This window comes from Corvus cornix, chromosome 10 (assembly GCF_000738735.6).
Source record: "Corvus cornix cornix isolate S_Up_H32 chromosome 10, ASM73873v5, whole genome shotgun sequence".
Taxonomy (NCBI): Eukaryota; Metazoa; Chordata; class Aves; order Passeriformes; family Corvidae; genus Corvus; species Corvus cornix.
Genome location: NC_046340.1, coordinates 17,442,167 through 17,470,053, shown reverse-complemented (window position 1 = coordinate 17,470,053; position 27,887 = coordinate 17,442,167). Strand labels below are relative to the sequence as shown.

The 27,887-nt window shown below is 39.3% G+C and overlaps 2 protein-coding genes across 4 annotated transcripts; one reads left to right on the top strand and one right to left on the bottom strand.

Annotated features, from left to right (window-relative positions):
- Nucleotides 1-2,292: 2,292 nt before the first annotated feature.
- CHRNA3 (cholinergic receptor nicotinic alpha 3 subunit) lies at nt 2,293-10,898 on the top strand. Its single transcript, XM_039557640.1, has 6 exons — nt 2,293-2,703; nt 4,607-4,746; nt 4,814-4,858; nt 6,047-6,156; nt 7,229-8,240; nt 9,714-10,898. Exons 1-6 carry the CDS (start codon nt 2,649-2,651, stop codon nt 9,840-9,842), a joined length of 1,491 nt encoding a protein of 496 aa, XP_039413574.1. The 5' UTR covers nt 2,293-2,648; the 3' UTR covers nt 9,843-10,898.
- Nucleotides 8,329-27,631, bottom strand: CHRNA5 (cholinergic receptor nicotinic alpha 5 subunit). Of its 3 annotated transcripts, none has more exons than XM_039557642.1 (7): nt 27,461-27,631; nt 18,900-19,051; nt 18,569-18,613; nt 17,209-17,318; nt 15,425-16,256; nt 13,350-13,379; nt 8,329-8,758 (listed from the first exon to the last, which is right to left on the bottom strand). In XM_039557642.1, the coding sequence occupies exons 1-7, from the start codon at nt 27,564-27,566 to the stop codon at nt 8,705-8,707; spliced, it is 1,329 nt and encodes a 442-aa protein (XP_039413576.1). In that variant the 5' UTR covers nt 27,567-27,631; the 3' UTR covers nt 8,329-8,704. The 3 variants fall into 3 exon arrangements, 2 of the variants coding, with proteins under 2 accessions (XP_039413576.1, XP_039413575.1); XR_005602778.1 differs by having other exon boundaries at nt 8,332-8,758; nt 10,152-13,379; XM_039557641.1 differs by having other exon boundaries at nt 8,332-13,379.
- Nucleotides 27,632-27,887: the final 256 nt, after the last annotated feature.

The following is a 27,887-nucleotide window of genomic DNA, read 5'->3' as shown; positions in this document are numbered from 1 at the left end:
CCCAAAGTCCTAAAATTCTGAAAAATCTGACCTCCTAAAACTGCACTTTCCAAGTGGCAAATGCTATTTTTGCCTAACCCTCAGCAGCTCCACCTACATAATACATAGAACTGCTCCCAGTTTCACCTGTCAAAGAATTACAAGGTTTTCTGCTTTGATTTTTTGGGCAAATTTTTAAAACTAAAAGACTAGAGAAAAGGAATTATCAAAAATGTCGTCTTCCAGGCAAACATGAATATGACAATGTCCCAGCTCATTGAACAAAATAAACTTCAACAATTCTACTTTTCAGGGGTTTTACCATAATGCTTTCCATTAAAACAAAAAAGTGGATATTCAAAATGTATTTTACACTAAAATTGTTTTTCAGTGGTAGCATGCAACCAGTCTTTGCTTCCCTACCAGTGAGGAAAAGCCTCTGTTTGGTCTCTCTCCATTCCGTACCATTACAAAACTCTTTAATCCGGACCCATCTTGCCTTCCATCAGAACACATAGAAATGCCAACACCACCACTCACATGCACCACCTGCACCCAGCTGAGTTTACTGGGGACTGTTTCTGCACCCCTGCAGCCACAGCAAATTGGGAACAACTGGGAGCATCAATACCCCAGACAAAGATGGGAAAATTTTCTTTTCTTCATCTCCTGAGTTGATTAAGATTTGATCTTAACAAATCTTAACAAAGTGAAACCCCTCTAATAGCAGCGTGTTTATTAAAGAACAAAGGCTGCATATTTTGTTACTGCAGATCTTCTTGGGTAGATCAGCTTCTCCCTACCCATACAAATTCTTCTTCTGTAGTTCTGCAGTGCAGTCATGGTGACGTGTTCTCATCACATCACCCTCTCTAGCCATAAAAATAATCCTACCACAATTCTGAGCTGATTTCACCAGGAGATCCAGTATGGGATGTTAGAAACAAAATATCTGTGCCATACAAACACGACTTAAAATTTCAGTAACCAAGCAAATTAAGCTAAAATACCTATATCTCTTGATGCTATGGCTCTCTGCTTCCTCTGCAGATCAGATGTTTCCAAATTATTCAGGTTAAGCATTGACTTCTGGGGAACACAGATTATGATCTGATCTTTGAAGCTTGAACTCATTTCTAGTTGGGATTAAAAAGAAAAAACAAAATTCTCAGTTATAATGCTGCTTATAGCAAGGAGACAGAAAGGGAAAACATTTAGTCTCAATGCCCTGGAAATGCAAAACCAAAAGTATCCACAAAGGGTTAAGCTAAAAGACCAAGCAGCCAAGTTCTCTGGAAAAAGAAGAAATAAAATCAAATGGACAGTAAAGCCTATTTCCTCCAAGCTAATAGAATTACAGAAATTATCATAAGAGCATGTGTCTGGGGACAAAGTGAATGATGCTCTGAGAAACAGGGCTAACAGGATAAACAAGCTCTGTGCCAAGAACTGAACCCAGTCTGATGCTCTTTCTCCCACTGCTACCTCTTAACACAGTACCATAGGGGGTCAGTGCTTATCCTTCCCTAAGGGCAGGCAATGAAGCACCTATTGGTGCTGTCCTACAGGGCTTCCTTCTCATCTGTTCTAAAAATGAGGGTAGATTCCCATATTTTTCTCTCCCTCCTTCCTCCTTTTACACAGATGTGTGCAACGACCACTGCATGAGCTTGCAACACCTGGTCCTTCCAGATGGGGAGGGGAGTGCAAAAGGTGACATGTAAGTTAACAAGGAAGCCTGGGACATGCCTCACTTTGCAAATCATGATTTTATGGTTGAATTTCAAACAACTCCTCCTTCTTTCCAGTGTCCTTCCCCATGAACAATTAGGTTTTGTGGGATCATGTTGGGATCCTGTGCTCATATTCCCCTTCTCAAATGTCACCTTTCTAATCTACAAAAGTAGGAATGGTCCAAAGACAGTTATTCTCAAGGGTTTGGTCAAGTTTGATTACCATTCAAAGCCCCAGATTCTTGCCAGATCCCAGCTGCTATGTTTACCACTCTGGGCTCAGATCCCACCAACAGTTGTACATGCCTTTAATTACTCCTTGGGAATAGCACATCCTTTTTACATGGTCAAGCACCCAGCACACGCTCTTGCAAGATGAGACACAAGCAGGAAAAAAGCCTCAACATTAACAGCATAATTGGAAATTCAGGTCCCATGATCTCAGTTCACTGCTAAATCAAGCATCCCTAATGTCAATAGTCATTTCAGTACAATTCAATTACAAGATTTGTATTAATTAAACTTCCCCTAGTAGATTGGCATGAGCTTCTGATAGATAAGAATTCTGTATAGCAGCTGGCTGGAAAACTCTTCAGCATTGTCAGATTACCAGGCTCATTTATGCACCATTTTAAGGAATCTTGCCTACTATCTGTGCCAGAAGACTGCTCTTTGCCTACAATAACATCTGTTTTTCCTGCACTTTATTTGCCATTTCCAAAGCTCTGACAGCCTGGGTAGCTTGAAAGGGGGCAGCACAGCAAACCTAATGGGATCTCAGTGCGCAGAGCTGTGCTCAGGGTCCTGCCGACTGCTGCTTGCAGGCATTTCACGCATCGGAGGAGCACAGCTCGCCCCGCTCCCTGTGTTCGTACAGTCCTGGCAGTGAAGCTCATCCTCAACAGCCCCTGTCCACAGGCAGTAATTCATAAGACCATGGAGAGCCTGAACACTCTCCTTCTAACTGCTGCTGTTTGCTTTCTCTGTCAAGGTGAGTGATCCTTAATTTGTTATTCTTTGATGGTGAAGGGAGGGTTGAAAAGGGGAGCAGGAGATAGCTTTGGTGCAAATTATTTTTAAGAAGTGCAGAAGCACTCTCCAGCCTAAGGGGCAAATGGACAGAATCGTGGTACAGCTCTTTCTGTTACATAGTTTGTTGTTCAGTGGGTTTTTTTTTAAGTTTATCCTTGCAAAGTAGTTAGGTAGTCCTGATTAAAGATACCAAACAGGACACATAAAGCCATTTTAACATGAAGAAAAAGCACCTTATACATAAAGGTGTGGTTTCATATACAGCAGAGAAGACAAAAAAGTGACAATATTAAAGAGCTTTAAGTATGTGCTGCAAACAGCATGTCTTCTCTCTGCAGATATGGAAAGCACGAGATATTTAAATGAAAAACCACATAAATGCACTTCTCTAGAGACAGTGGATGCTAGATTTAATTAGAGTGCTGGTGACATGTAAAAAGGCTGGCAATTTGGGATTGACTATAATAGTGTTAACATCTAGATTTAAAATTATTTATCTAAAAGATTGAAGGGTATTTATTCCAGGAAATCTCAATCTATGAGGTAGAAGATATCAACAAATAGTACAAGCAAGACTGGCAGTTAAAAATGTTCATTTTTTAGTTAGCAAGCCAGTTTGAATGATTTCACTAATCTGAAAACAAAATTGCACTCCAAGGGAACAAGAGAAGGCACAAGGGGTAAAAACCAATCAAACAACACCAAACCAAAGACCTTTTAGCTGAACAGTTTCACATGAGGGGAACCCTCTTGTCTTAGGGAGAGGTGAGGTCTCACAGATTCGAAAGCAACACCTGCTTGGTGCAATCTGTCACCTGCAGATACTTCTGCCTCCCCCCTCTTTCTCTACTAAAAAACAACTGGCAAAAAATAAACATGTCCTTGCAAATATTCATATTTCCATTTCAAAGGAACTGTAGAATATGTTCAACAGACTTCAGTTTGTGACTTTGCCAAATTTGCATAGTGCTATCCATTAATGACAAAACCTTTTTTGGTTTTTCAGTTGGAATTCATGAGGATGTGTAGTTCCGAAGAGAGTTTGAGATAGCTCTCTAAAAATAAAAAGGCCACTGGCTTCTAATAGTGTCAGGATGGTTATTGCCTAGTTTGATAGTAAAATAGTAGTGTAAAATACAAGCTCTCACAGCTCATCCTGAAACAGGTGAAGTACCTTGTTAAGAATTTCAGCTTGCAGCTTTTTTGTTGGCCACAGAGTACGATGAACTGCACTTATGACTGGCAAAAGGACAATAGGAATCTACTATAAATAAAAACTACTTAGAATAATAAAGGGGTAGTTAGCACATTTCTTTGAGTGTGCTGAAAAGTCTGTGAATGTAACAGTTAATCAAATTTTAATCTTTTTTCTTTTTTTATATTTTAAGAAGCAGGCTGTTATCCTCACCGTAATCATGCAGTCATGACTCAGACTAGAAAGCAGACTTCTCATTTCCTGGGACTCTTCCTAATGCAAGGCGTTCTGACCCCTTACCAGAGGCCTGGTCTGTTGGGTTATACTTTCCCTTTCCTCTGTTCCACAGCCCTGTGGCCTTGCCAGGTCTGGGGGATTGGGACTGTGAGGGAAAACGGTTTTTGCAGCCCTAGTTCTTCAGTAATTCCCCAAAACTGTTTTTTTAACTCACTTTGCAGACGTGTGTTAGGAAACCTCTGTCATAGCATTACCTTTCACTGCTTTTCTTCTCGCAGCCCAAGCGAATGTCCCCCATGGCACACTACTCCCCGCTTAGGTGAGGCTGGGGCTCTGCCCAGCGCACAGGGATGCTGGGCAGTCAGTTCAGTAGCGGGGCGGCCCTGCTCCTCACGGGGCTGGCCCGGCGCTCACCCCGTGCCCTCCGCAGGCTGCGGCGGCTCCGAGGCCGAGCACCGGCTCTACGCGGCCCTCTTCGAGAGCTACAACCAGTTCGTGCGCCCCGTCAAGAACGTCTCGGACCCCGTCATCATCCAGTTCGAGGTGTCCATGTCGCAGCTGGTGAAGGTGGTGAGTACAGCCCCGCCGGCCGCCGCGGCAGGGCCGGCACATCTCCCGACACACCTCTCTTTTCCAGGACGAAGTCAACCAGATAATGGAAACCAACTTGTGGCTGAAGCACGTAAGTAGCGCTCAGTGACAGCGCAGACGGCACCGACTCACTTCCCCTCCAGCGCGGGAGTGTTCCCCGCTCCACCGGGGCGACCCGGGGCGGGAGGACCCGCCTGCCCAGCGAGGCGTCTGCGGGCTCCAGCAGCACCGGGGTCGCGGGGGCGGCGCCAGGCTCGGGTCCCTCGGGGCACAGACGCATCCCGGGACAATATCCCTGGACAGCATCCCGGGAGAGAATCCCAGGAGAGCATCCCTGGCTCTCCCGCTCCGTGCCGGCGGCGCCGCCCGAGCCCTTCCCCGGCGCGCTGCTGCCCCCCAGCGGCCGCCGCACCGCCCGGCGAAAGGGGACGGGAAGGGACGGGACAGGAGCGGAGGAAGGGACGGGACAGGAGCGGAGGAAGGGACGGGACAGGAGCGGAGGAAGGCTGCTACACTTACTGCAGTCGCTAAATACTAGATTTTTTCTCTGGAGACTCCCAAACGCGCTGCCTTGGCAGACACCAACGCAAGGGAAGCAGCTCGGCATGGAGGTCCCGCACAGCGCCACTTGGTGCTGGTTAGCTCCCGTAAAGTGAGAACGAACCAAAAATGTGTACTTCACGTTAAAATGGCTTTTAAAAATGCAGTTAATAACTTTTGCAGTCAGCTTAGTAACCAACTTAGTTCCCACCTTCACCTTGATATTCAACCTCGTTAAAATGGGGTTTAACAAGTCCTAGCGACAAAGGCTGTTACCTGAGCCGTAACACCCTGGAGCTCTCTCTGACCCATCTACCCAAGGTCCCTCGACTGATGCTCACAAATTGCTCCACAGCCTCCAGGAATCTCTTTTCACTGTCCCACAGATACCTGCTTTTTTGAGATCAAAGTTATTATTACTCTCTTTTCAGAGAGTGTGGGACTGTATCTTAGTCCCTCTTTCACCTTGTTCCAGCTACTGAGTAGACATTCCTGGGACAGTCACATATATTTAAGTCATATATGCATATGACCAACAAGGTCTAGCTATCTAGGCCCACCTAAAATCTGCATATGAAAAAACACCACACATATGTGTTTGTTAAAGAAACATCTAAACACTGTAGTATCCAAAATAAATCAACCGTGGAAGTGATATGACAGCACTCAGTTCAGATCTAGTCCACTGAATTTCAGTTTCTTCACAAACCTAACATAGACTCATTTCTACCATAATTAGATCTGGAATGATTACAAGCTTCGGTGGAATCCAGCAGACTATGGAGGTGCTGAATTCATCCGAGTTCCATCTGGCCAGATCTGGAAACCAGATATTGTTTTATATAACAAGTAAGGCTCTTGCATATTTAACTTCTTAGTTCAGGGAGAGGGGTTGATGTTACCAGTTCTAAAAAAAATCAGCAGCAAGTTCACAGAATGCACTGAAAAGCTGCTTTTCAACACACCTGTGTCCTGCATCCCCCCACTGCTGTTCTCACCTTCATGCCAGCCACATCAGCATCACTGGGCAGGAATCAGCTCTAACCTGGAGCTGCAAGTGAGCAGGCCAAAGTGAACTTGGCTTTTCCCCTTCACAAGCCCCTGTGAATCACAACTTTAACTGAAAGAAATGCAAATTCTAGCTTTTTAGCAGTTAAATTCACAATTTGACACCTTTTACTTTAGATGTCAGTTTCTGAGACTGTGAAGAGCCAAACTATAACTAAATGGATCTGTAAGAAAGCAATTCTCAATGAAATGGACTCAGCTACAAGATCCAAAACTCAGGTCTATGGATCAACAGTGATGACACTCCTTTTCTAACTGGGGCCTTAACATTTCAAATTACCCTTTAATTTTACTTTTTCATTTACTCAAGTGGATCATATAAGATAGCAAAGTGGGACTTAAAAAAACCTCTTAGAAAATACACTCATTATGCAAAGATAGACCCCAAACCTAATCCCTCTTTCCACAGTTACTACCTGCACTGTCCACAGAAGAGGTGGAAGTATCAGTAAAATTCTTACCATCCCCTTGAGTTCTGATGGGCTTGATCAATCTAGATATAGAATAGAATGAAATAGTTCAGTTGGCAGGGGCCTACAACACTCATCTAGTCAGACTGCCATTTGCAATCTGTTATTTGCCATTTTGAATATTGATTGCACCAAGCCATGCTATTAATAAGAGAGAGTATTTCCTTCCAACTCCTCCCTGGTGAGTTTATAGAGCTTTTGTTTCAGTTTAACTGTGCAAATTTATGACAGTCACTGACTCAGTCTTGCATAAGCAACTGAGCTCCAAGTAAACAAGTAATTGCTGACTTCCCCAAAATAAAGAGTTCATGTATATGATCTGAATGTATGGAACTGCCTGGAGTAGATCATTCTAATTTTTGTTATTTTTACTTGCTTTACAGTGCAGTTGGGGATTTCCAGGTCGATGACAAGACAAAGGCCCTTTTAAAATACACGGGTGATGTGACCTGGATACCTCCAGCTATATTTAAAAGTTCATGTAAAATAGATGTAACCTACTTCCCATTTGATTATCAGAACTGCACCATGAAGTTTGGTTCCTGGTCTTATGACAAAGCCAAAATTGACTTAGTTTTAATTGGCTCTACAATGAACCTGAAAGATTACTGGGAGAGTGGAGAATGGGCTATAATTAAAGCTCCAGGGTATAAACACGACATCAAATACAATTGTTGCGAAGAGATATATCCAGACATCACATACTCTCTTTACATTAGGCGTTTACCTTTATTTTACACTATCAATATGATTATTCCCTGCCTGCTGATTTCTTTCCTGACTGTATTAGTTTTTTATTTGCCCTCAGACTGTGGTGAGAAGGTGACACTCTGCATATCAGTTCTTCTCTCTTTAACAGTGTTCCTTCTTGTTATCACAGAAACCATACCTTCTACTTCCCTGGTAATTCCCCTTATTGGGGAATACCTCCTTTTCACCATGATATTTGTAACTCTATCAATTGTCATAACAGTATTTGTACTAAATGTGCACTACAGAACACCCAAGACACACACAATGCCCGTGTGGGTGAGAACCATTTTCTTGAACTTACTTCCCCGGATCATGTTCATGACAAGGCCTGCCAGTGATGAAGAGAATAATCAGAAGCCAAAACCATTATTCACTTCTGAGTTTTCAAACTTAAATTGCATCAACGGTTCTGAAACCAAATGCTGTAAAGATGGCTTTGTATGTCAAGATACGGCATGTAGCTGCTGTCAGTACCAGCGCACGAAGTTCTCGGATTTCAGTGGCAATCTCACTAGAAGTTCAAGCTCTGAGTCTGTAGATCCTATGCTTTCATTCTCAGTTCTGTCACCAGAAATGAGAGATGCTATTGAAAGTGTGAAATACATTGCAGAAAATATGAAAATGCAGAATGAAGCAAAAGAGGTAAGAACATATTTTACTGTTACTTAAACTGCAGATACCTTTTGCCATTAGTGTGTTTGGTAAGAAAAAGATCTCAAACAAACAGACAAAAAAGATAACAGAGACCATTATTTTATGCAAGTAAATTACACAAGCTGTATTACAAGTATGTGCAGTTTTGAACTTACATAATTGAGAAGCAGCTCTGCTGCACAATGATCTCTTTTATTCACAATATGTACTGAGTGAGGCATGTTAAGGCAACCACTGCTAGGGGAACATACGAGACCACCCATCCCACAAGAGTTGAAGTTAGGATTTTCCAAGTTATAATCTTAATAGTGGAATTTGCTGACCCTATGGCCTTTAGAAAGTTACATTCTTCCTCCCACAGCTTACCATCAACAACAGAAATGTAAGAGTGAATGTCCCTCACAGTGATGATGGTGCTCATTCTGTTGCTGCTGCAGAGTAAAGTTCTGTAGCTAAATGAGGCAACTACTGCGAGACAGGGACCGGCATCTTTCACAAAGCTGCATCTTAACACAATAAAGGAGAAAAAAAAATTAAAATTTTTTTTCTATTATATTCCTCAAACATACTATGAGCAGTAGCCACACCATCACAATTATCACAGAATTTAAATCCCCACACTCTGGCACTTCATTCTAACTTCACTTTGTTTATACTGAAATCAGAACTCTATTTAGTTTAGTTGGTACAGAAAATACAGGGCTGCTTTGGGTTTTTAAGTTTCCCTTAACAAACAAGTTCTAAGCTAAAAAGAACAAATTTTAAAAACAACAAATGCATTATTCATTTCTTATCATTCTTGAAGAAAACAAAAAAAAATTGAATTGTAATCTCAATAGTAACTAAAATGATCACCAAGTTACTATTAATATATAACATATAGAATACTTCAGTGTCACTCTTGCTAGAACATTCACTGTAAAAAAAAGAAAATTAGAAAAATCTGTTGTTTTTTGAAACTTGGTTCCCTTTTTACATGAAAGGGACAGAGATGAATTTTGCATTATGCATGAAAACAGTCAAATTTCAGTACTACGTAATTAACATACCAAATAATTATATACCAATTAATTTTTGCTTTTTACATACTACCTAAAGACCAGCAGGAGCAGTCTGTTTCAGTAACGTTTTCTGGACAAACCTGTTCATCTAAGAATCTAAAGCTTTACACTTTCATCTTTGGAATAGAGAAGTTGTATCTCCTCAAGTCCAGTGTCTTGGTGATCAACCTTTTGGATTTGAAGCAGCAGCTTTTGGCTTTGCTCCAAAGAGCATATGCAAATAAAGCTTCTTCAAAATGAATTAATTTGTCAGTGAAAACAGATGTGTAAGTTGTGTATACATAAAGATATCTACATACAGAAGAAAGTGCACTTCCTATATGAAATGGTATTATTGCTAATGCAACTTATTCACCTAATAAACATGCCAACTTGCTTTTTTTTTTTTTTTTTTTTCCAGATTCAGGATGATTGGAAATATGTTGCCATGGTAATTGATCGTATTTTTCTATGGGTTTTCATCCTGGTATGTATTCTAGGAACAGCAGGATTGTTTTTACAACCTTTGATGGCTGGAGATGAAATGTAAAGATTAAATAAAACATTGTGAAATCAAATAAAACTGCCAACCAACTTTGCATCCCCCTCCCAGCACCTCATGTCTCTTCCATGTGTAGTAGAACAAGGATCTCTCTTGGCTTAAACTTTGCTTGACCAAGGCGGCTTTGTTCAGAATGCGGAAAAAGAAATTACTCTGAACCTTTATGACAGCGAATCTCAAAGTAATACGAGCTATGCTTTACAGCTACTTCTCTCAATAACTGGAAAAGATGGAAGCAGTGTGTTAAACTTCATAGGAATTATTTAAGAAGGGGTTAATAAAGAAATGGAAAATTACATGAATATTTGGAAAGTCAAGATGGGTTGAATGCTTTGGCCTACTAGGTTTGTTTCCTAGTCTGGTGCCAAGCCTCTTCAGACCATGACAGGATCTTCTGGAAGGAGTTCATAGTGAGTTCCATGAATACCCTCATGAGGATGGAATGGTGGGAAGCACAAGTACCAAACTGCTGGAATGCAGACATTGCCACCTGCTGTACAAACTGACCCACACAGTGTCAAGAAAGGACCGAGAAGTTTATCACAAAAGGAAAACAAATAGGTAAATAATAGATGATGGTTATAAAGCAGTCATAAAGTAAACTCTCTGTATCCCCAGAATGCAATGTATGTGAAGGCCATCAGAAAAAAAAGCTGCTCAAACCTAATGATGTTTAGAATTGTGTACAAGTGAAACACACACTAAGACAGTCTGCAAGTGATGCAAAGGATCACAATGCTCTGATTGGATAGTTTGGATACAGAGGCATCCTGCTATAGCAAAGTGTTTCATGCCAAGGGAAGGCAGGTAGACAAAATAGTCCTGTAAAGTGTGCTAAAATTGTTGCTTAGGCATACATATTTTTTTTTTTTATCAGTAACTGCAGATTATTTAAGAGCATGAATAAAGAATGCAACAAAACACTGTACATATTTTGTAAAAATATGAACTGTTCTCTCTGTACCAAACTGAAAACTTTCTGGAAATACAGTGTATCATGTGATATAACATTTATGAAAATAAAGAGAATTAAACTGTTGAAAATTGTGCCTTATTTTCATTTATTTTGAGCAAGTGACAGTAATCTATGTAAGGTACCATTACCTACAGTTCAATACATTCAGCAATAAGTTACAGAAGTAAAAGTCCATGCTTCTGAGTATATTAACATTCTTTTGTTTCAGACACACCTGATAAGCAGAAGACCCCAAGGATTCCAGTGTCAGCTGTTACCTGAATCTACCATGATCAGACTAGAAGTCACTAAAAAAAATTCATGCATTTGCAAAAATTGTGAGTTACTATAACAAAGAGAGTGACTCCACTGGGCAATGTGCTGCCCATCATGATATAACTGGGCAGCCTGGAGACATCACTTAACAAGGGGAAAGAGATGAAATGGAGAGTTAAAAAAATAAAGATATAGATCTGATCTACAGTTTTACTCACTTTGCTTTCTCTTCAGGTAAATTTCAGTAATTCAAACCTATGGAAGACTTTAAAAAGAAATGTTGTATTTGAAGAGGAAACAAGCTATCCGAACTATTTCTGCAACTTGCACACAGAGAAAGTCACTGATGCATTATTTAACCTCAGTAAAACTGAGAAAGTCAAAGCTCTTATATCTGAATTAAATCAGATAATCTTGAAAATTCACCTTTAAAGTTATGATGGGAATAGAGGAAACATGGATATCCAATGTCAGATGTAACTGAATTGTAACTGAAGAAGAGTGACTCCCTAACTAGTATTAAAAAAACAAACAAAACAAAAAAGGCCTGCCTGACATCATTTTCCTACTTGTGAGCCTTTAAAAGCTACACAAAACCAAGAATATCCTGCAGATTAAAACATTTTGAAATAAATATTTAATTATATATGTTACGACATAAGTAATAACTATTATAATCAGTACAGGGCTATTATAAAGGAGATCTGGGAGGGGGTATGGGAGAAATAAGTATCTGTTGTTCAAATTTATAATCACTATAAAAATGTAAAATTATTGAAGATACCAGAGTTTACATTAAAACTTCTCACCTAAACATGTTATTATTAATGTAGTAATTTAAACAAACAAAAACTTCCTAAGACTTGCTCTAGCCTGGCATTCCTGTATTAGCCCTACAGGATGCAACTATATTGTGAACAACACTAAAACAACTTTGGTGTAGGAAAATACCCAACTATTTTAGAGTCTTTTCCAGAAATAAAGCTATTAAGAAAGGAAGAAAGGTGGCATTGGAATCAATGTAAAGAATGTATTTAAATGGAATAATTGAAAAGTTGCAAGTTCGTTTTCAACAATCTTAGGAAAAAGGAAATATGGAAAACTCTAAGTCCTTGCTGCTTAGAGTTACATATGGTTTTGTAAGTGAAAGAAATAATTTAAGGTAGCTCTCAAGTTCAGTTTAATAAATGTGAAAATCATTAATCATCTGTATTTGGTTCTACAGCATGATAATTCGTTACCCACTTCCTTCAGAAAGATGCTCCACAAATTCCTTCTGCCTGTGCTTAAATAATTCTGAGAAACACCCAAAGACAGGAAATAATTAATGTGTCTGCAAACTCACATACTGTATCAAATTCTTCATCAAGAGTAAAGAAATCTGAATGTTCCAGCCCCTTAGAATACAACTTGGGAACTCAGTTAACTGCCTTTGCCTTCCTTTCCAAAGCTGATGGAGACATCAATATACACATATGCTTTAAGCATTTTAAGGCTTGTTAAATGCTCCTGTTGGTATCACAGAATTAACAAGCTTTAAAATTTAGCAGCAAATTCCACTGAAAAGTTATAAAGGCCAATCATGGTCAAACTGCTGTTCTTAGTTGTGTATTAGATATACAGGAAGTTTAACTTGTATTTTTATTATATTTTAATTTACTCTGGCGAAATTTCATACTTCTACAACACACTGAAGAGAGCTGATAAAAATTGTCCTTTGTATACTAAATTGAAATAAGCAACTCTACTGTGTAACTGCAAATATTTAATATTCAGTGTAGCAATTTATATAGTAATTTAATAATTGGACTACAGTGATTATCATTAAAAAAATTTAAATCCTTCTATTTCACAGTAGGTGTCAGTGTATGCTTTTTTGATAAATCATACATGCAATGGCTTGAGAAGGTTCTTTTAATTCTGACCTGGCTTAGCAGTAACTCAGTAGACTGGCAATAAGCAAATTGACTTCTATGTGTCCTGGGAATGCCATGCTTTAAGATAAACCTAATTTTCTAGTTTTGGATTTTTCTTTTTTACTCTAGCAGAAACATGACTACAAAGAACATGCATGGAAACAGAGCTACTGCAAAACTCAGAGACATATCAGCAGGACATGGCTCCGAAAATGTTTATGCATTGGTACTGCCTATATGGGTAGGTACTATTATACTTGCCCATTTATGAATAACAGGAATAAATAACACAAGTGATCCAATTATTGAAACCAGAAGAAAAGCCCATAAGAACATTCGATCAAGCACCTGAGCAATGTATTTCCAGTCTTCAACAACCTAAAAGAGAAAGAGCACAAGAGTTGGTCAGTGTGTGCAAGAACAGGTAAAAACACAGTACCAAATCCTGCAATTCTTAGTTATTTCAAAGTACACTTTTTTCAACCATGTCCATATGATAACCCTCTTGAACAACATTTTACAATTACGTTGTGAGTTAGAACAGAAGCAAACTTCCCTCTGTGAAGATTGATAAGCTATGTAGATTTTGATGCAGAAATTGACCCTGACAAGCACCAAACATCCTCATCTACAGAGAGATGAGACTGGTCTGCCATCTTCTAACATACTGCAGGATTCATGGCCTGTGACGTCATAAAGCAGAATTCCCAAGCAGGAGTTGGAAGCAAAAGTTGTAAAGAAAACCCAAACAACCAACAACACCAGCCCACAACAAAAAACTAACCAGAAAACCAAACTAATCAGAAAACCAAAACCAAACCTCCCCAAACAGTAATAATAAAAAAATTTTTTTTAAATCGTTAGTACAGAGCAGCTGTTGTGTTACAAACAAGAGCTGAAAGCTGCAAAGTTACTGCTCCACAGAATTATACACTGGGCAGAATACTCACAGTAGTTTCAAGACTACTTTCCTTTTTGATAAAATTATTCATATCTATACACAGCTTTGCAAGTATTGCAGATATAATTGTGCAAGCAAATTAAAACCTTCCCAAACAATTGTCTTGGATTTGAACTGGAGCTATCTACATTTCCCAAGCCTAATGCTTCCTAAGATGTAAGGCTCCAATAGCCAGACACTAGGTGTCCAGCATTTATTAACAACTTTTGTAATTAAAGCTTGCATTCTCTGGAGCCCAGTAATAATAAAACAAGTGAGTCCCCAGTCAGCTGTATGTTAATTTCCACGGTTTACAGTCACAACAACATTACATTTGTAAAACAAAATACTTATCACTTGTCACTCACAATCAACCTTTAATTTACAGGAAATTATGTATTTAATAGCAAACTATTCTATTTCTGTTGTTCATACAATGCAGGGCTATTAGATGCTGCTTTAACAGTACAGCAGATATATTTCTTAAAAATCTAGGCCGCATCCCTTGTGACAATGTCAGAATCAAGTCCTGAGAAGGCACATCAGAGGAGGCACATTACTCCTAGTCTAGTATGGGAGAACACACTCAGCAACCAGAGACAGCAATTCCCATATAAACTGAAAGAACCTCAGGCTCTGCCATCAGAAACAGACAGTACACAATAAACTTCTATATTTCTACAAACTTCTACACTAGACTGGAAATAGCATTTAAGTCTCTGATGTACCTATGGTGCTAGCGTAAAAAGCATGTAAAGAAAAGAGATTTTAATGCTCTTACACAAAAGTTGTAAACATTTATTAAGGACAATTCAGAGTGCAAATGCACAGACTGAAAAAAGCCTCTGACATCTTTTGGTATGACTTAGAGACAAATAATAGTAAGGGTAGAAGAGAACAGTTATGAAGTCATTGAGTCCATATTTGATCTCAGCACAAAATGACCGATATATGGCTATAGCTTGTATTTAAACTAATACATGTGAGTTAGAGCCCTTATTTGGAATTGAAAACTGCAAGGTAAGTCTTGCCAGTATTATTTGGAATTGAAAACTGCAAGGTAAGTCTTGCCAGTATTTATTTGGAAAATATAAGGCAACTGCATTTTTCAAGATAGTCTTCAGGTACAACATTAAAGTGAAAAATAGCTCCTTCTCTCATCATCTCAGCAGTGCTGTAGGGAACAGTTACAGTACATGCTCTTGTAATAGACGAGTGTCTCACAATGTGTAACTAATGACAAGAACTTACTTCTAGAAGAAAGCAAAAGACTTCTAAAGAACCCAAAGACTGTACTGTATCAGCCAAATATTCTCAGTATTGTACCATAGTTGCACATCTTTTCAGTGGAAACAACTACACAGCTTTCAGTGAAGTACAAAAGCTGTAGCACATCTTTAATATGCAACTGCACAGTAAACCACTACTTGGTTTTCTAATTTCCACTCGTACAAAATCAGTGCAGCAGGACTAGCATACCCACCTCGCGAACTTCATTCTCCTTCATAACGTGTCGTGTAATATAGCGGATAGAATCCAGAGCTGCTTCCAAGGTGTTCCTAGATGATTCTGATCCATTCATATTTGCTGTTTCCTCCTTCTGAGCAAAGTATCTATCGACATGGCTTCTCATGCAAAGCAGCTTGGGCAGTTTGTGAAGAAATATCTTGCGAACCCAGGGTGCCATCGCATTGTGTGTGGACGAGGAGCGGTGGTGGATATTGATAGCAAAGACAGTTATCACAATGGACAAGGTCACAAATATCATAGTAAACACCAAGTACTCTCCTATGAGTGGAATAACTTTAGAAGATGATGGAATAATTTCTTCAATAACAAGAAGAAAGACAGTCAAAGATACCAGTACTGAAGTGCAAAGTGAAATTTTTTCACCTTCATTTGAAGGAAGATAGAAGACAAGGACAGTTAGAAATGAAAGCCCAATACAAGGAATAATGAGAAACAAAGTGTAAAAAAGTGGCAAACGTCTAATTATAAATGAATATGTAACAAAAGGATACCAGCAGCATCCATCAGTCCTGTTTCCTTTGCTCCCTGTTGCAGTGACTATTTCCCATTCTCCATTATCAAAAAAATCTCTTTTGTCAACATCATAATCTTCAAGAATTAGATCAACCTGTGAGCCATCGTAAGTCCAGGAACCAAATTTCATGGAGCAATTTTGAAGGTCAAAGGGGAAGAATGTTACATCAATAGTACAAGAACTTTTGTAGTTTGCTGGTGGAGTCCAAGCAATGGTGCCATCGTATTTTACCACAGTTTTTGTAGATGTTCCCTCAAAACGTCCATCTGCACTGAAAGAAGAGAGATAATGCATGTAATTACAGTGGAGTGTGGGAGTGCATTTAAATACGAAATTATGCTTTGTTATTGTCATTTCTATTATTTATGCCTGGATAGACAAAATTTTGTATTGTCTTCATAGTCAACATTTTTCCTCAAATTTGAATCCCACATAGGTAAACAGCTTTGGAAGATAGAAGAATATTTTCCAATCCTGAAAAGATCTGTGCAACTTTCTATGGTCCCAATGACTTATGAAAAGATTGGAAAAATCCTGATCTTTAATAGCATGACCCAGCTCTGGTGTTTCTATTAGTAATACAGAATAAGTACTTTTAAATTTGGCCAAATCATAATTATTGAAGAAAAAGAGTCATGAAACAGGTAAAGTAATACTTGTGTCGAAACTTGAATTTACAGTCACCGCAACAGCCTTTTATCCTGACTCAACAAGTCAGGAAATGTAAAAGCATTGTAAATGCACACAAATTGTGCAGAAGGGTTAATTCAAAAGTTACTGTGTCTGAGATCTGTTAATTTTCAAAAGAAAAAAACCAAGAACAACCCAAAACCAAGGCAACCCCCCCTTACAGTTAAATGTACCTGACTTTAACTCCATTAATATGACCTACAACAGCATAAATTAGTTGCTTCCCTCCAATCACTCTATACTATTTGTACCCAGCACTTTGCAAGACATTTTTTTCTAATTAAGAAAAAAGTTTACACAACAAAATGGAAATAACCTTTTCAAAGGGACTAGAAATTCCATTCAGAAGTAAAGCAAAACATTGGAGCATTTAACATGGCAGCAAAGTCCATTTGGATTCAGAGGCAATTCTTCCACAGATTCTTAGCCCACTAAACGTACACATTATGTCTATCCAACAAGCCTCCTAGAAGCAGTTTGGCCAGTGAAGTTATAACATAAATGCATTTTGTATGAGAAGATTCAAATCTTACTTGTCATACAGCACGATATCTGGAATCCAAATAGAATCTGATGGGACACGAATAGATGTTATCCCAGCATAGTCTTCAGGATTCCACCTTAATTTTACATCTACCCATTCCTGTGGATATGAGAGACGTAAAAATCATTATTATTGGGAAGTGGATTTAAGCAGGGTGATACTACATGAAAATAGATAATGAGGCAATTAACAACAATCAAACTGGCTTCTTAAATTTGCATAAAACAATGAATTTGCTGAATGGACATGTAGTTACCTCACTTAATATTTGTTTTCTGTTATAAGAGCTACTTGACAGAACTTAAGATAAGATGTTCCTTTTTCAGAGCATGTATTTATAAGTAAGAGCTATTATAATGTAATTTAATTGTATAAATTAAATTTGAAAAAAGCTTGTTCTGGATGAATACCAATGACTGGAAGCTAATCAGAAGCAATTTAGACATTTTCATTATACAAAAAACCCCATCATGGCTCCAACTCTTGAAACTGGTTCAACTTCAAGAAGATCTGCAGAAACTATTAAAGAGGGCACAAAGTATCATCAACCCACACGGCCATCTCATTTTTGCTGACTAGTCTCAAAGTTTTCCTAAAAATAAAAACTTGGCCTAAAATTACAGTTACTGGAAAAGAAGGGAATGGGAAGCAAAAGGAAAAAAAATCAAATAAACAGAAAGGAATTAGCCCAAACAAAAATAATTCCATAAGCTATTAAGTATAACCAGCATCTGCAAAGATTCTTCTCAGTTACATCAAGAATGATCTGTGAGCAGCATTACCCAAGTAAATAGTGGCAATTAAGTTTAGTACCGGACCCTTACAATTACAAAGCTTGAGGATTTTTCCTGCCCAAACCCAAATATTCTTCAGAGGAAAAAGTACTTCCTTCTAGCAAGCATATTTAATTGAAACTGGAATTCTTCAATAACGTATATCCAATAGTTTCAAACATCCCACAGGAAAAAGACCTCAAAACTATTATACAGAAGAATACACCAACCATACTTTTCTTAATAAAGCTTTTGAATGAAAACTTTTGTACTGAAGCAGCAATTTATGGTTGGAAATACACTCCTTGATGTATTAAATGGTCATGCAATACCATAACAGATTTCTTTTAATTTGGTGAGTTTTTACTTACCTTGTTGCTATGGGTTTTTTTAAGAGGTTTGTCACAATTAATCCTTTAAAGCATTTCCAGGGACATTTTATAACGATACTGTGTGAAATAAAATTTCATGCAAGAACTAAGTTTTTTGAATATACAGTTAACTAGAAAAGTTTCTCCCAAATTTTGATTTGCAGTTATGAAGCTTCAGAATTTTTTATCAGTATTTTACACATACCTGTTTCAACCATACATTTGTTGTCATCAGTTGATTTTTCTCATCCTGTAAAATAAAGCATATATCACAAAAAAAATCTATCCATAGGAAACAGTTGCTTCAGTTCACAGAGGTCTGTAACTTGAAATACAAAATACACTGCCAAAAGCATTCCAATCACTAAGTATGTTTATATGAGAACATCATATATCCATCTACAGTGCATTTTTATTACAACTGATAATAATTTTAGACACTTAATCTATTGTGTTTAAGCTAAAACAGCCACAATTATTTCACATGAAATTCTTCTAAAGTTAATGGAAAAATACAACTTATTTCCTGTACATACCACATCTACTAGCTGAGAGATTGCAAGGCCAAACTTGATTTTTATTGTGTCATTCAAGTGTTCCACTGGACGAACCCATCTTTGATAGTCTTCAAATAAATGCTTAAACAAACGATCTTCACTTTTAGCAATAAAAGAAGGTTCAGATACAGCTATATTAAAAAAAAAAGAATGTATTAACATTGATTCAAATGAGCAGTGTACATCTGCATTCTTGTGTCCAAAGAGCTACAGCTGTGCAGAGTTCTTTCTCATCTCATCCCCTTCTCTCTAGAAGCATGGCCAAGGTCCTGGAAGTATACTTTTATAAAGTTACCTGGTTTGATTAGCACCCTCATACCATTGTCACACTCCTGAAATGGATGACTCAAGAACATTAAGATAATCTCAGTAGGCAAAAAGCTCTTATATCATTTACCCAATGCCATGCAATTATGGAACTTCTCTAAAACTGAAAGCTGATCTATGAGAGACTGAAGTTCTGTCAGTCTCAAACAGGGTGGTACTTTTTAAAAACCTACATCCACATTATACATGTCTGTAGTATATTGCGTAACTTGCAATCCAGTTTGAAACTTCAGTCTCCTCATGTTTTAATGTACTTCTTCTAACGTTTGGGAACATTTATCATGTATAAATTTTGCTGCACTTGTAGAGCACTTTCCCTCACACTGTTTTGCATCTTAGATGCATATGCCAAACTATTTACCAGTTGACTCTACCTATTCTAATGTTACACTGACTGGAATGCACCTTTCTAGTTCTTTTTCATAGTTCTCAAGGAGTCATTCTGGGTAAGATAGAGGGGAGGAAAAAAGGCAAGATCAGTGTCTAGCTAAGTAATTCAAGTAAGAACAGCTTTCAAAGATGGTGTGAAATACCTGAAGATGGCCACTGCCTCGAGAAGCACAAACTACACACACCACCTTGCACAAAAGGGTCTCCAATTCTCAGACATAAGTTAGGGTGACCACCAGAAAACACAGACATATGTTCTAGATAAAGATTTTTACTACTTACCAATGAGATTTAAAAGGAAACTACTGCCAAAAAAAGACATAGCAACTATTATCATCAGTTTAAGGGACAGCATAAGCAAAAGAACAGACCTCACCACCATCTCTTTTTAATGCAGACTTAAAATATTATGCCATTACATAAATCTATGGCACGACCTCTCTAGAAATCATGTGCTCACTAACAGCATCCATCTAAAAAAAGATGTATCAGAAGCAGAAAAGCACCAGAGAATGTCATAAACAGATTAAAACCAGAGACAGTCATCCATACAAGGAGAGATTGAGAAGATTAACATTACTTTGTTTGGAGAGGAGGTGAATTTAGTCAACACAACAGAAGTAGATCAACTAGGAATGATACAAGCAGAAAAAACATTGGTGGTATTTAATCTTTCTCATAAAAGAAGCTAAAGGAAACAAAGTATCAATTAAAGGCAGCACAAACAATGTCTACTTGAAGTTCATTACCATCAACACTCAGTAAATCAGCGATTCATAGATACTGAAGAGGACTAGAATTTTAGAATTGCCTGGGATGACTACACTGTATGTCAGGCAGTGTCACACCTGCATAGAATATCAGTTCTCATTCCCACAAAACTCGCAAAAGCTACCTCAGAGTTTGACCAACAGTTCCATGAATTGGCATTTGTGGCAGAGGCTTGGCTAACACCATTTAAGCCATTAATTTGAACTGACCTAACCCAGTTCCATGTGACTGCAGCCTAGACAAATTAAGATGGGCAGCCTAAGTTTTAAGTTCCCTCCCATCCATCAAAGTGTGACAGCAGTGGATTTCTGCTGTGCTGCAAAAGGCTTCATGTCCAGGTCCTTTGGATGAAACACCCAAAGCACTGCAGAGCCCAACAAGGCAGTTCCCCTCCTTTGGCACTGCAGTTGTGGGGCAGTCCAGCAGAACTATTATTTTAAATACTAACCAGATTTCTCTGAAGTGTCATAGTAGCAGCAAAAGCAAAACGTAGCTTAAGAAATTGGACCCACAAAATGGGAGCAGCAGGACTCCTTCCTCCTACAAATATTACCCTCACTAACATGCTGCTGAACAGTTCTTGCTGCGGGTCAAATCAACATTTGGGGTTTAAGACAGGTCACCCTTCGGTTCCAAAATACAAATTATCTGTTTAGAGTGTATTTCATTTGCTCACAAACCTACTGTTCTTTGAGATACATTATTTGTACATGTTCTACATTTTGACACATCTCCATTTCAAGATTGTTGACTTGTGGGATGTGCAAAGAACTCACTGTACCACTGAGATACCTCAGGTGCATACAGGAAAACTCACAGGACATAAGAATTGCTGCCAAAAAGGATCCAGCAACAGAATGTTGCACATGTACAAGTTACCTTGTAAATGTACAAGTGCCAAAAATATATTTAAGTGGTTCAGTATATCCTCATTAGCCAAGGATTTTTTCTCATTTATAACTGTATCAAGATTTGTCAAGCCTACATTTTACAGACACCGAAAAGAGTGCTTCCTGAAGACACAACTTAATTTCTCTATTTCTATATCCCTATTTCCTGAATTATTAATGGTTCTGAGTATATTTCAGTCTAATATTTCATAAATACTTGATTTTTATATTAGCATTAATTACATTTTCCGCCTCCAGTTAAAACTCTCAACTGAATTTTTCGTACAATTCAAGACTGACTATGGAGCTGGATATTATCTCTCCATTAATTGACCTTGAAGCAATGCAGAGGCAAAGTTGCACTTTCACCATTTCTGTGTTCCTGTAAGATGACCTCCTGAGCATCTTCAGGGTACATGTTGTTTCCAGATTAAGCTTCTCTTAAAAAACAGCATCTCCTCTGCTATGCTAAAAGGGGACATGTTCCTTTACTGCCTTTATATACTAACAGGTTATTTTTCAAATATTTTATACTCAGACCTATAGTATACTCACTGACCTATTACAATGACCATTATTTACTAACAATATAGTTCAATTATTTCTTTCTTTTTTTTCTGATCATGGATGTATCCACACTTTTCAGTATTTCTAGTTTATTCTGTTTATTAATATGCTGGGGCAAACTGGTCTATAAAAGACATCTTAAACAAAGGAGAGCTCCATGAGGAGGCTGGGAATGGTAACAGTATATTAAGAGTTGGCAAAAATAAAATAAGTAATCACCCCTACCCTGTACATTTTATTTAATAGGGCCATTGAAATAATTTGTTACACAGACTGCATGTGTTTAATATCTCTTTTCCACATATCTGTATGATTTTAAGATTATAACAAGGGTGGTGATTCTTAGTAACTCCTTGTACTAACATCAATTAAAAAAATTGTGAAGAGCTGGTGACAAGTGGAAAAAATGTAAAGAGAAGAAAACAGGTAAAACAGTTTTAGTGGCTTAAGGCAGCAGACTAGCTATGATGGTTGGAGAAAAACAGAAAGAGGTTAAAACCTATGACTAGCAAGATTAGCAAACAAACAACTCAGAGCACAATCTCATACTAAATCAGATGGCAAGAGATTATGGAAACACTCACCCCTGCCACTAGCTCAGTGCACTAAAAAATACTTAGAAGATCTGCACCCTTTGAAGGGCAGTTCTAAGCTTGCCTGTATTTGTACGTCTTCATTTTTATTGAGGCTGGATAACCTCTGCAGTTTAAATCAAAGGCAGCTCTCTGCACTGTTCAGTGGTAACTCCCAATGACAATGTTTATTATTTGCACCTTAAACTCTTCTCATAGCCCCTCAGTATGAGTTCATATTGAGCAACAAAAAAAAACCCCAAAAAACCCCACCTAAGTCACATATGATGTTGGATGGCCTAAATTTTAATTCTGCACAAAGGAGACAAATGTTTATGCACAAAGCAGACCAATAATTCAAAATTTTTTAAACTCTGAAGTAGTTGGAGGACACTTTTTACAAAAGACTAGGTAAAAATTCTAATTAAACACTTAACCTTGGAAACATTGTACTTAAAAATTAGTTTCTACCATTTCCTCCATAAGCATTTAACAAACTTTTTTATTAAAGTACTTTGGAAGAACTATTTAGAAAATAGGATGAAGCATTACGTGGGCCTCAGATGCATGAATAGCATAATGAAACGCACATGTCTATTCATCTTGTTAACATTCTCAAGTCAAAATTTCACATGAGCTGCTAATGACAGACTTTTAAAATGTTGTAGATAAGAAACAAAAGATGGGTTTCACAAAAGAATAACACTTTCGTAATTTACTGTACCATTATGGGATTAAATTTCCTAGCATCTTAAAATGATTTAGCAACATTATTCCCTTTGTAAGAATTACCAGTAAAATACTTAGTGCTACAGCTTGATCTCAGATGTATTTTTATAAATCTTTGGTTTGAAATAGGAGAACATCAGAGGCCATGTTTCTCCAAATAACAAGCTTTCTTTGAACTGTATTCCTCTGCATTTCCTTAGATAAAGTGTCTAAGAGCCAGATTGGGACTGCAGGTGTAACACTGCTCCTTACACATTAAACAGTGTAGTTCAAAGCATTTTCTAACTGACAGAATCGAGTGTTAATGATTTCAGGCTTTCTTTGCATCACTACTGGGTGCAGTTTCGAAGGGAAAAGGGTCACTTTTTAGAAGTGTAATGTTAAGATGTAGATTCAGAAGTAATATATATTACTAATGCATGTTTATAATCATATACCATTATAATGAAAAAAACCCCTACTACTGAGGACAATAAACATTGTAAAATACCCATACTTTGTGGTTAACATTATATTATTTAACTCTAGGCTATCATAACACAGACTATTGTCCACAGATCTAACTACTACATATTAAAACTAATAATTTGCTTAGAAATGGAGAAGGTGAATGAATATATACAGTACACCTGCCTCCAGTACTCTAGTATATTTATTAAGACTATCTCCCACCATTACGTCATTAGGTAGAAAAGACAGGTAATGTATTAAATGGAAATTTTATTTTTGTACTGATTCCCCTGCCTCTTTGAAAAGCATCATGAGTCATACTTCCAGCATGGTCTTTAATTTTTTGGCCTACTTTTCCTTCTATGCATTAGCAATTGCCAAGAATCCAATCACAGTCAAGCGTTTAATTAACAGCAAGCATTTAGAAAGATCACAATCATCTTAACTAGGATTTCTGTAAGTCAAAGCAGCAATACTAACACTATTCCATTTACTGAACAAAAGTCAGAAAAGCTAACAATTACATTCTGAACTTCCCAGAACTATCTTTTCCTCCCCTGTTTAAAAAATAAAGGCAGACCCCATCACCACAACTACAAGCATGGAAGAGGTGGCTTCAAAGTTACTGGGAGGACTTGTGCCTTCTCTCTTACCTAGACATCAACATCTGGCCAACCAGCAGCAAAATAAAATGACACATATTGGACAGGAAACTATGAGGAATTTTGAACTGCAATACTGCTTAGTAATTACCAATATGCACAGAGGTACAACAGTTGCTCACAGAAAGAAGGGAAGGTGCTTCTTACGTTCAACTCAAATTTGAAAGGTTAAAGTTACAACTTGATAGTTGTAAAGTAGAATGAAGCTATCCCCTAACAGCTTAGCAACAAGGTATAATTATGGCACATATTTCTAAATACATTTACAAGTTTGATTAGTAACCACAATAGACTGCCATGTAGTTTGTAAACTAACCAAGAAATAGATGTGAACTGACAGTCTTTAGATTAAGAGCTAGTTGCACCACAAACCGTTCCTTTCTGCATACTTGTGCTATGGATTCTCGGGTAAGTACACACCATGTGCCAAACAGCTTCCTGACCTCTCTAGTGACATGACTGCCAGCAGCAGTGACAGCCACCTGCAGCTGTAACTGCAGGTCTGTGCCGTGCCACAGCACCTTCTCCCGAGCTCACTGACACACTAACGTGCTCCACTCGGCTTCCCACAGACAGAACTGGGATCCTTCTCCCTGCCCAACAGCCAGGCCATGAAAAGGCTGCCTCTCGTCAGCCTCCCGTGAGGAAAAATTCTGTCACGCTGAAGTCAGGAGAACTTCTCTGTAACCAATCCAGGATTTTGTCATCTCTCTTTTGTACCACTTTTAATCACGGCATCATTTTCACTGATTGCTGACCTGTCAGTAAACACTGAAGATGGACTGTGAAGTCAGCACTGAGGAATGCTGAAAGAGAGCAGCAAAAGGGTGTATAGAAGTGCAGATAGCACAAGGAGCAAAAGGAAGAACAAGTATGCAGAATCTTGTCAGAAGAACCATTTATAAATTTAGAGGCTATCTGTCACAGAATTAAACACAAATCCAAAACATACATAAATAAGACCTTACGGAAATAAGAAACAGGCCTGGGCTTCTCACAGGTTGTTGCCAGTGCAGGGCTGGGTGCTGCAGACACTGGGCACTGGACTTACCTTCTGCCTCAGTAGCATTTTGCCCACTCAGCTTCATTCCAGTCTTGGATACACTGGAACATACAACCCTACAGCTCACAGAAATCAGCTACATTGCTCAAAACCAGATAAAAGAGTAGGAGATTTCAAAACCTATAACATCACACAAACCCCAGGTTTTACCATTCTAAAAAGCAGAAAACTATGCAGGTACTGCCTTCCACAGCTCCTTCTACAAACCAATACAGACATTTCTCCACAAATCAATGCTCACGTTTATCCCCCTAAGAATCTCTAAAGAAAGCACAAAATATTTTAAGAGAAAAATCACAAGAAACCCATACAAGCAGGAAGGTTTGCAGCTTCCTCTTGGGTAGGGAGAAGGATTTGATTCATTAAACTGAGTGGAAAACGCTTGGGTGCATGAACTGCCAAGGAACACTATCACAGGTCTGCAGCACAGCACAGCAGTGCTAGAGGTTGCTGTTAACCTCACCTCCGTTTGGGTGTTCAAGTCTCACCTGTTAGTTTAAAATTCAGAGCAAGAACAAAACTTATACTTTGACTATATTTTACATCAGCAACTATTTTCTCCTGACAATTCAGAGTTATCCAAGCACTATTAACTGAAGGAAACACCAAATTAATTTACAAGCACTCTTACAGCAAATTTAATTTTATTTTAGAAAAAACAAGTTGTGAAAAGAAAATTTTAGCCTCACTATGTACGATCAGTTGTCTTTTAAGTCAAAACTGCTGGCTTGTGCCAAAAGGAAAAATTTGGCTTAACCTGACTGCAGGTAATTCCATGCAGTCATATAAATCATAAAATGTAACATAATGATTTTGCATCTTCTGTCATGACGAACGTGAAAAGCACTACTTTTCCAAATGTTGAAACAAAGAATAATCTTTTAAATCACATTCAGCAATAAGACTGAGTATTTGTAGGCTGAATTAAAACCAAGACGTTGATACAATCAACCTTCCATAAACCATATTTACAACCACTTTTTCAATTTTCAGTTAATATTAAAAAAAGGTCAAATTTATCTTTCATTAATTTTCTTTCTGCCTGTAATTATTGCAGCTATCGTTTCAAGACATTCTGCAAAACTCTTGGCAATGTACTTACAAATTATGTAAGTGCAGCGTTTTGAAACAACTGTTTCTAAATAAATCTATGGAAGAGCAGTGATTTTGCTCCTTTAATCTTTGTGTAAGTCTATGACCACTCCAGCTTCACATGCTATTTTACATCCTTCAACTCGGGAAGTTAAATCCTGATTGAATTACGAGACTGACTCTTTTGAAGTCAAAGAAATAACGCATGACCAAACTAAAGAGAGCTCTGTTATAAATTCTTAAGAGGGTTGTTTTCATGTGCAGTCATATTCATATGCGAATTACAGTTATTAAAATATATTCTACAAGTTTACCTCTGTACCAGCTGCAGATGCAGAGCACACACTACAACTGCACCTCCGCTCAAAAAGTGAGTGGAGCAAAAATTGAAAGCTATGGCAGCTGAGATCTTTAAAGCATGATATATACTACATTTAGAAAGTGTAACCACTGCGTAATGAAATGTGAAGCACTCAAGACTGCTAACGCACCTGAAAAGCCGTAGTTTGGCAAAGACATTTTCCCCCTTTTCTGTGAGGGGGCAGCCCTGGTGAGCCTGTTCGACCGCGGTCTCCGGAGGTCCCGCTCGTTTTCTTAAAGCCAGCGGAGCTCTACGATCCTCCTTCAGCAGCCACCGCCGGACCCGGCACTAGCCTTACTTTAACCTCGTCCGGGAAAAGTTGATGGCGCGGCAAACGATGCTGGTGCGCAGAGACCCCATTGCCGGCAGCGTTTACCTCCCACACGCAAAATCCCGCCTCATTTCCCCTCACGAACCGCTCCCGCTGCCTACGCTCCCAGCCGGGCCACAGCCGGGAGGGGCAGCGGCGCACCCCGGGCCGCGGTACCACCCGCTCCATCGCCGGCGTCCTTGCACAGCGCCAGGAGGGCTCGGAACCCCCGGCCGGCCGTGCCCTCCCCTCCGACACCCCCCTGGCTCCTCACCGGAGCGCCTTTTACCCTTCATTCTTCTTCCCAGTGGCCCCGCCGACCCTCACCCCCCCGGGGCCGCCCCGAGCCACCTTACCCGCGTGCGAGGCTCCGGGCTGGCCGAGCAGTGGCGCGCAGAGCCAGGTGAGGAGGAGCAAGGAGGGGGGGCGACCGCAGCGCAGCCGCGCTCCGCGCCCGGCCATAGCTGGGGCACGGCCCCCGCTGCCTCCGAGCCCCGCGGCGCGGACGGGGCGCGGCGGCGAGAGCTGGGAGCCGCTGGGGCCGGGCGGCGTTGGCCCCGCCCTTCGGGGGCCGTGAGGGGGCGCGAGGGGCGGGAACCTCGGACAGCGCCGTCCCGGCACCCACTGCTGGCCTCCCCCGCGCCGCCCCTCCGGGCCGTGAGGCGCGGTGCGGGAGCCGGTGTCGCCGAAGGAGCTCCCCGGCAGGTACCGCGGGGAAAAGGCGGCAGCGCTGCACCCACAGGCTCGGCCCCCCGTGCCCGTCCCGCAGCCCGGGAGCGGCTC